The 9149-nt window shown below is 46.6% G+C and overlaps 1 protein-coding gene and 1 pseudogene across 1 annotated transcript; both read left to right on the top strand.

Moving 5' to 3' along the window:
- The first annotated feature begins 4757 nt into the window (after positions 1–4757).
- On the top strand, positions 4758–4896 carry LOC125517767 (small nucleolar RNA Z247; annotated as a pseudogene).
- Positions 4833–5578, top strand: LOC147966657 (uncharacterized). Its single transcript, XM_087527342.1, has 2 exons — positions 4833–5364; positions 5538–5578. Exons 1-2 carry the CDS (start codon positions 4833–4835, stop codon positions 5576–5578), a joined length of 573 nt encoding a protein of 190 aa, XP_087383468.1.
- The last annotated feature ends 3571 nt before the right edge of the window (positions 5579–9149 follow it).

Below are 9149 nucleotides of genomic sequence, written 5' to 3'. Positions count from 1 at the left end.
TATAAATGCATATTGAATTTTTTTAATACACATTAAAAATTATATATATCTTTAGCATTTTTCAAATAAAGTTGAATATTTTTAATGCACATTATATATTTTTAAAATGCATGGAGAGCAGTTTTAAAATATATGTTGAACAATTTTCTAATTCATGTCGAACATTCTAATAAATAAATGGTGATATAAAAAAATATGTTGATCAATTTATAAAGACACGGTGAACATTTTTTAAATAAACGATGATCATTTTGTAAACACATGACAATTTTTCTAAATACAAAGGTAACATTTTCCAAATACATGATGACCATTTTTTAATACATGATTGACATTTTTTAATACATGATTGACATCTTTTAATCAATATGTGAACATTTTTTAAAATACATGATTAGCATTTTGAAAATCACACAATAAACCTTTTTCAAACATATGAACACTTTAAAAAATGCAGAAGAAAAGTTCAACGTGTCTTTGAGAAAACAAAGAAATGCATTTTTAGCGAAACAAGGGACCGTACATACACTGTAAAAATGCTAAAAAATGCCTTCACTCACCATATTGATATTTGATGTCCTTGCCACATGTGTAAGCTGTGGACCGGGCCATCTATCAGGAGTTGTTGGGAAGTGAGATGATAGAGTTGCATAAACCGATATAAGGATGCACCCTTTTTGAAAGGAGCTCAAACTAAAACAAAACTCACTGAAATTAAAATTTTGAGAAAAAAGAACAATACATGTCATTACATGAGCTCTTTGTTGGTACATGTCCACCAAGGTTGTCGGCGAGTTCCTGGATCCGTCTCTCCTCTGCTTGATGCTTAGGCGGCCGATGGCAAAGAAGCGTTCCTTCTGCCGCAACTGTTTAAGTTAGGGTATTTATTTATTTATTTTCTCGTCGGAGCGGCACTCGACAGATGGTGATGCTTCATCTTCCAGCTAAACTCCCTAGTTTTAACCCTCCTCGATTTTTGTCCATTGGAACGGATTTTGCCATTTTCTCTGACGAGGTCAAGGTGTTGTGCTATGGCAAGCTTTGGTGCCATACTTTCCAGATGAGTTTAAGAGTTCACTGACAATTTCCATAAAAAAAGAGTTCAATGACAATAACTATTGAGTTGTTAATCCTTAGGCAAACTCCAACACACGACTGCATTTGGTCCGTCTCTGTCTGTTTGGATGGAAGCGGACAAAAAACACGGCGCAAGGCTTCGAGCAACGACAGACGTCCTTTTTCTATTCGTCGGCAACCCATATCCGGCCCAAATTCGGGACGGGTTTGCATCGAAACGGACAGAGCGCGCACGCGCGCGGCACACGCCCTTGTACTCCCTTGGCCCGCCCGTCGAGGGCACAACATCCCCATTTCCCCCTACCTCTCTCAAAAACCCTTCCGTCCTCCTGCCCCCGCTATGGCCACCGCGCCAAAGCACACCGGCGCCGTCATCCCGACCACCATCGCCGCCCGTCACACGACCCCGAAGAAGAAGAAGCACAAGAAGGTAGTCAAGCCGGAGGAGCTTGCCCAAGAATTGGCAAAGGGGGTTGGCCGTAGGGCCAGAGATGCGAAGGGGAAAGCCGCCGCCCAAGCTGCGTGGCCCTTTCAGTTTATATTTTTTGTTGTTGTTGCAAAAGTTTCAAGTGCCCGGATGAGATGCGTCCGCTGGTTGGGTGCAAGTGCAAACACAGAAAAGACTAGACGCTGCCCTTTTGGCCGATCCAAACAAACAAAATTCGGGCAAAACCGATTTCCGTTTAGGGTTTAGAGCATCTCTAGCAGACCCCGCTAAATCCCGACCCGCATAAGTCTTTTGCAATTTGCGAAAAAAGGAAATATACAGGCCGGTGCGGGCAAGGACAGACTCAGATCCTGTATAATCAACCCGTAATATTCTCCGAATATACCAAACAGACTCAGAGCTAGCTTTTTTTTAGTCGTGCTCTTCCTTACGTCAATCCGGCGAACAGGCGGACGAGGGAAAATAAGAGACGAGCACGATGCGGGCGGAGGCCAGGGCGGCCGAGGCAAGCGCGGCGGGATCCAACGGCCGGCGCATCGAGCTAGCTAGCTAGCTCTTCGAATCCATTGAGCTGCTAGCTAGCTAGCTAGCTAGCTCCGTTCGAATGGATTGAGCTAGCTAGCTAGCTCCCTTCGAGGGCCGCGGAGCCGCGGGCGAGCGCGGTGGCAGGGGTGGACGGGCGCGGTGGTCGGGCTGCCGGGCGAGTTTTATGGCGTTGGCGGGAGCAAAGATTCCTCAACCGCCAACGTTGATCGGTATGCAGGGCTTTGATAAAGTTGTCTTCAAAATTGTATATACGAGGGTTTCGCGTTCGCGTTTACAGGGCCCTTTAAAAAATTTTAAGGATCGAACGATTTTGCGGGGTATGTTTGGGCTCGTTTTTTCGACTGAAACTGCAAAAAACGGTTGTTTTATGGGTTTAACCATTTATACGGGGTCTGCTAGAGATGCTCTTAAAATTGGCTGGGCGCGTGACTTTTGAAATGTCATAGATGAAGTCAAAGCCGACTCTGGCCGAAACCACTTCTTCAGCGGCGCACGGCCCATATTTGCCGGTCGATGGAAGCATTTGTTACCGTACCCAATCAATTTTCGATTGTTATTCGGCAATTTGGTACTCCGCGCCTTGGCCTTTGGGGCCTCCCCAGGTCCAGGTGTTCCAGCGTCCAGGTGCCACGTAGAAACAGAGAGAAAAACAGAGGCTGATTGAGAAGCGATAGGCCAGCAATCCCGGCGGCGTCGTCGGGGGCCGACAGCTGCGACTGCGAGCGCGGCCAGGTCGCCGCCGACCCGGCGCTCCCATCCGGTAAGCTGCGGCACCGCCACCTCCACTTCTTCCTCGCTTTACTTATCCTGGGTAGAGCCCCGGTGATATTTCCTTACGAATCTTATATTCTTCTATTGGCGACTCGTGTTTGATTTTGGGGCGGCCGATTCGTTCGTCGGTTGGGTGTTTGTGCAGCATCGGGGAGCCTGGATCTGTTGCGGTTGTCGCTACAGTCGTCACATACTACAAGACGGCTTCCGATTTTTGGGGACGAAATCTGTTGCCCTTTGTAGTATATGGAACTGTGTTTCATAGTTTACGTCAATGAGCAGGTTTAGAGTGAGCGCGCGTGGTGGGTTTACGTGAGTGAGGCGATCCCCCAATATCCAGTGGAAGACCAGAGAAGAATCTTGGCTTATTTATGTGTACTAGAACAATGCTCGTGTGTTGCAACAAGATATAAATCTTCAAGTATGTCGGCTTGTGATTTACCTGTCTATAATAATGCGATTGTGTAAATAAATGATCATCAAATTCTGCCCATGAATTAACCTATATTTTGATCCAAAGTTTGGTAAGTAAATTAAAGTGGAACTGGTTCAGAAGGTAAGTAAATTAAGTTGATTTATTATCATACAAGGTAGGTTGGACGAAGGAGCACTTGGAAGATAGATGAAATGGGAACCTTACGTTTTTTAAGTAGTAGAGATAGTAGGGATTGTGCCTTAATTACCGCAACAAGCAGAATGGGGTTGAGGGGGGAGCTATCATCTGATTTCTATTTGGGTTGAGGGGCGGCCATTTTTGGTGTGTGTATACGCGCCTCGCGTTTGCACACACATTGATCAGAATGTGTATATTGATCATTGCGTGTTTGTTGCAAGTATTCTGTACTAGGCCATATTTTTCACTATGAGATCGGTACTCTCATATTTCTGACTCGGGTATTAGTTCAGTAGGCTACATTTCACATATGTAGTAGCATGTGTTATTGAGTTTAATAGCATATGTTTTTTTTTTTGGTGAAGTTGACACAGACTAACTTCTACCGTATGTGTCAATGGAAGTCGGTTAGTTAGTTCACACTTTTTTTTTCCTTTTCATGCTTTTACCAACAGATATGATTGGTGCCTTACAAGAGGGGCCACGGGTGTGGTGTGATTGGGACATCATAGACGATGAATAAACTGAATCAGCCCATGATAAAGGCAGAGTCAAAACTGTTAAGTTATAGGCTTAAGTTGTAACGTGACAATATGTGTGCGTGTTTGTACGTTGAGTTTGTTGTATCTAGACAGGTTGTTAGGATAGATAGGTCCTCTCTTGTATAGCCTTGGAGTATGGATTAAGTCTACAAACAACCTAGCCGCATCATGTAATCTATTGCCTATATAAACACGTACGCGTCCCTGCTGAGAGCACACGCTTTCAATCCTAGTTCTTTCATGGTAATCAGAGCCATCCTCGAACGCATCCATAGCAGCGTCGTCTTCAAGCTCCTTCCCGTCCTCGCCATTCGCACACGCCGCCACCGAGAAGCTGACGAAGGGCAACCAAGCCCTATGGCGCGCGACGGTGCTCTCGGCCATCCGTGGAGCGCAGATGGCCAAGTACCTTGACGTCGAGCAGCCGCCACCTCCCATGCAGATCGATGTGACCTCCTCCGATGGCAAGACGACGGCAAAAGCGCCGAACCCTGAATTCCAAACCTGGTATGCACAAGATCAACAAGTCTTCTCCTATCTCCTGACGACTCTTCCTCGCGAGATAGCTATCCAGGTCGCCTCATGTCACACCTCTGCTGAGCTCTGGAACACGGTGGAAGGGATGCTTGCATCCCACACTCGTTCCCAGACCACCAATGTTCGGATCGCCCTCGCAAACTTGCAGAAGGGCAACTCCTCCATCACCGACTACGTCGGGAAGATCAAGTCCCTCTGCGACGAGCTGATCGCTGCAGGGAAGAGGGTGGACGACGACGACATCGTCTCCCACATCCTGGCCGGGCTAGACGAAGATTTCTACCCGGTGGTGTCGGCCATGTGTTCCCGGGTGGAGCCGGTGACCGTGGCTGAGCTGTTCTCGCAGCTGCTGAGCTTCGAGACGAGGCTCAACCTTCGCGGCGGGGGTTCTCAATCCTCTGCCAACGCCGCTACCCGAGGCCGTAGGAACGGTGGTGGCGGTGGTGATCGCGGCCGCAGACAAGGCGGCAATGGTGGTGACCGCGGCGGGCGCGGCGGCTACTCCAAGTCTGGAGGACGCGGCGGCGGACACGACGGCAACAACGGCGGCGGGGGTAACTACAATAACAACCATGCCTCTGCCCCCAGGGTCCAGTGCCAGATCTGTGGCAAGATGGGCCACCCAGCCTGGAAGTGCTGGAAGCGCTACGACGAATCCTATCAAGGCGTGGAGGAGAAGTCGGCCAACCTCGCTGCACCGCAGTACGGGGTGGACACGAACTGGTACCTGGACAGTGGTGCCACTGATCACATCACAGGAGACTTGGAGAAGCTGACCGTACGCGATCGCTACGGTGGAAACGAGCAGATTCATACTGCCAGTGGTTCAGGTATGGTTATCAAGCACATTGGTCATTCAACTATTCATACTCCTGATCGAGATCTCCTCCTAAACAACATTCTTCATGTACCTCAAGCCAACAAAAGTCTAATCTCCGCTAGCCGCCTTGCTGTTGATAATGATACTTTTGTTGAAATTCATCCCTATTCTTTTCTTGTTAAGGAACGGGGAACGAAGAAGGTGCTCCTTCGCGGCAGGGGTAGAAGAGGACTCTACCCAGTTAGGCACACGGGATCCGACGCCAAGAAGCACATGCTCAGTGTCACCAAACTATCCTCGGATAGGTGGCACCAGCGTCTAGGCCATCCATCTCCTCTTATTGTTAGCAAGATCACTAGCAAGAATAATCTCCCGTGTGCAACCCCTTTCAATAAAGATTCTGTTTGTGACGCCTGTCAAAAAGGCAAAAGTCACCAGTTGCCTTATCCAAAGTCAATAAGTGAATCAAAATTTCCTTTCGAACTTGTGTTTTCTGATGTTTGGGGTCCTGCTGTTGAAACAGTAGGAAGAAAGAAATACTATGTGAGTTTCATTGACGATTTCAGTAAATTCACATGGATATACTTGATCAAACACAAGTTCGAAGTTTTTCAGAAGTTTCATGACTTTCAGAACCTAGTAGAGCGTCAATTTGATCGTAAGATTCTCGCTCTACAAACAGATTGGGGAGGGGAGTATGAAAAGTTGAACTCCTTCTTCACCAAGATAGGCATATCTCACCACGTTTCATGTCCTCACGCTCACCAACAAAACGGGTCAGCTGAGAGGAAACATCGACACATTGTCGAAGTTGGTTTATCCCTTCTTACTCAAGCCTCTATGCCCTTAAAATTCTAGGATGAGGCCTTCATTGCGGCAACCTACTTGATAAACCGAACTCCTGGCAAAGTCATCAAGTTTGAGACACCCTTTGAAAAACTCTTCCATGAAAAACCCAATTATTCCATTCTTAGAATCTTTGGGTGTGCTTGCTGGCCGAACCTAAGACCCTACAATAATCATAAACTTCAATTTCGCTCTAAGCAATGTGCTTTTCTTGGGTACAGCAATCTTCACAAAGGGTTTAAATGTCTTGACATATCCACTGGACGAGTTTATATCTCCAGAGATGTTATCTTTGATGAAAATATTTTTCCTTTTGCTAGTCTTCATCCCAACGCCGGCGCTCGTCTTCGTGCCGAAATTCTATTACTTTCTCCGGAGTTATTAAATCCTTCTGATCATGGGGGTGAATGTACTAATGATCATGTGTTTAATAACCTTAATACTGCCACTAACGAAGGTTGTGCTGATGAAAACAGTGACATCACTCAGAAACGTCATTTTATGCAGCAGATGAGTCCAAACAGGTCCGACACCAGACCCGAGGCGGATCCCACTGCTGCGCCGGATCCCGAGAGATCTGGCGGCGGCGCAGAACATGATACAGGTGCTCCTCCGACACCACCAGGCGCTGGGCCAACGGGCACCCAGCCAACGTGCGACATGCAGCGCCGGTCTCCCGTGCGGGGCGGCAGCCTCGATGCAGCGGGGCCCTCCTCTGACAACTGGCGATGATCGGTTGGGTCCGGGTCGTTCTCCATCGCGGGTCCCTCCGCGGGTCCCTCCACGGGCAATGATGGTGCGCCCCCGACACGCTTGTCGCCTGCGCTGCGGGATTCGCTGGACCCATCTCCTGCCGCGCGGGTGCGTGATCCCACGCTGGATTTGGTGGACCCAGCCTCTGGCGCACGAGCATGCGATCCCACGCCATACCGCGCGACAGCCGAGGAGGATTCTCTACTAATACGAGGTGGCGGATCCTCTACGCCAATCGCCGGATCTCCTGTGGCTACACGCCCGAACACACGGGCTAAAAAAGGTATATTTAACCCCAAGGTTCCTAGTGATGGAACTGTCAGGTATGACAAAAATTTCAAAGTTGCAAATTTTGCTGCCACTCAAGAACCTTGTAATTCAGTAGAAGCTTTGCAAGATAAAAACTGGAAAAATGCTATGGAAGTAGAATATGATGCACTCATGAAAAATAGAACCTGGCATCTAGTTCCACCTAGACTAGGTAGAAATATTATAGATTGTAAATGGGTGTATAAAATCAAAAGAAAATCTGATGGCACTATAGATAGATATAAGGCTAGACTAGTGGCTAAAGGCTTTAAGCAACGCTATGGTATTGATTATGAGGATACTTTTAGTCCGGTTGTTAAAGCAGCTACTATCAGATTGGTTTTGTCTATTGCTGTGTCTAGGGGATGGAGTCTTCGCCAATTGGATGTTCGGAATGCGTTCTTACATGGCGTTCTCGAGGAAGAGGTTTATATGAGACAACCACCTGGTTTTGTGGATAAAACCAAACCACAACATGTTTGTAGGTTGGACAAGGCCTTATATGGATTGAAACAGGCACCCAGGGCGTGGTATTCAAGGTTGAACTCAAAGCTTCAACAACTTGGTTTTCGGCCCTCCAAGGGAGACACCTCCTTGTTTTATTTCAGGAAAGGGAAGGTGATCATTTTTATGCTCATTTATGTAGATGACATAATTGTTGCTAGTTCCTCTCAAGAAGCTACCTTAGCTTTGCTTAAGAATTTGAAAAATGAGTTTGCCCTAAAGGACTTGGGCGAGTTGCACTATTTCCTAGGCATCAAAGTAAAAAAGATACATGATGGTATTCTGCTAACCCAAGAAAAATATGCAACAGAGATACTTAAACGTGTAGGGATGAAGGATTGTAAACCCTCCAGTACACCTCTATCTACTACTGAACAGTTGTCATTGCATGAAGGAGAATTGCTAAGTCCAGAGGAAGGAACAAAATACAGAAGTGTAGTTGGGGCACTACAGTACTTAACATTGACAAGACCTGATATAGCTTTTTCTGTTAATAAGGTTTGTCAGTTTTTGCATTCTCCTACATCCCTGCAATGGACAGCTGTCAAGAGGATACTCAGATATATTCAAGGAAGTGCTGGAACTGGTCTTAAAATATGTAAGTCACCTTCAACAACAGTGAGTGCCTTCTCTGATGCAGATTGGGCAGGATGTCCTGATGACAGGAGGTCTACTGGTGGATTTGCTGTCTTCTTTGGCTCTAACCTTGTATCTTGGAATGCAAAGAAGCAAGCTACAGTTTCACGTTCCAGCACTGAAGCAGAATACAAATCACTAGCAAACGCAACGGCTGAGGTAATGTGGGTGGAAACCTTGCTGGATGAATTGGGAGTTGCAAGGCCACGTGTCTCCTGTTTGTGGTGTGACAATTTGGGTGCAACTTACCTCTCTGCGAATGCTGTGTTCCATGCAAGAACAAAGCATATTGAAATTGATTATCACTTTGTTCGTGAAAGAGTTGCTAAGAAGCTCTTGGACATCAGGTTCATTCCAACAGGAGATCAAGTTGTTGATGGCTTCACGAAGCCTCTTCAAGCTCGACAACTTCAAGCCTTCAAGAACAATCTCAACCTTGACGTGTTTAGGTTGAGGGAGGATGTTAAGTTATAGGCTTAAGTTGTAACGTGACAATATGTGTGCGTGTTTGTACGTTGAGTTTGTTGTATCTAGGCAGGTTGTTAGGATAGATAGATCCTCTCTTGTGTAGCCTTGGAGTATGGATCAAGTCTACAAACAACCTAGCCGCATCATGTAATCTATTGCCTATATAAACACGTACGCGTCCCTGCTGAGAGCACACGCTTCCAATCCTAATTCTTTCAAAAACTCATCAAAGCAATGCCTGTTATGAGCAGTGCAATTGAGGAAGCAAGTAAAAAATCT

The sequence above is a fragment of the Triticum urartu genome, chromosome 6A, assembly GCF_056163025.1.
Source record: "Triticum urartu cultivar PI428250 chromosome 6A, HENAU_Tu73, whole genome shotgun sequence".
In the NCBI taxonomy this organism is placed as follows: domain Eukaryota; kingdom Viridiplantae; phylum Streptophyta; class Magnoliopsida; order Poales; family Poaceae; genus Triticum; species Triticum urartu.
The sequence above is the reverse complement of the archived record's forward strand: the minus strand, read 5'-3'. Positions and strand labels throughout refer to the sequence as shown.

Coding starts and splice junctions, on each gene's coding strand:
- LOC147966657 (XM_087527342.1), top strand. CDS start 4,833: ATGTGTTCCCGGGTGGAGCCGGTGACCGTGGCTGAGCTGTTCTCGCAG. Junction 5,365..5,537: donor TCATACTGCCAGTGGTTCAG/GTATGGTTATCA, acceptor TTTCTTGTTAAG/GAACGGGGAACGAAGAAGGT.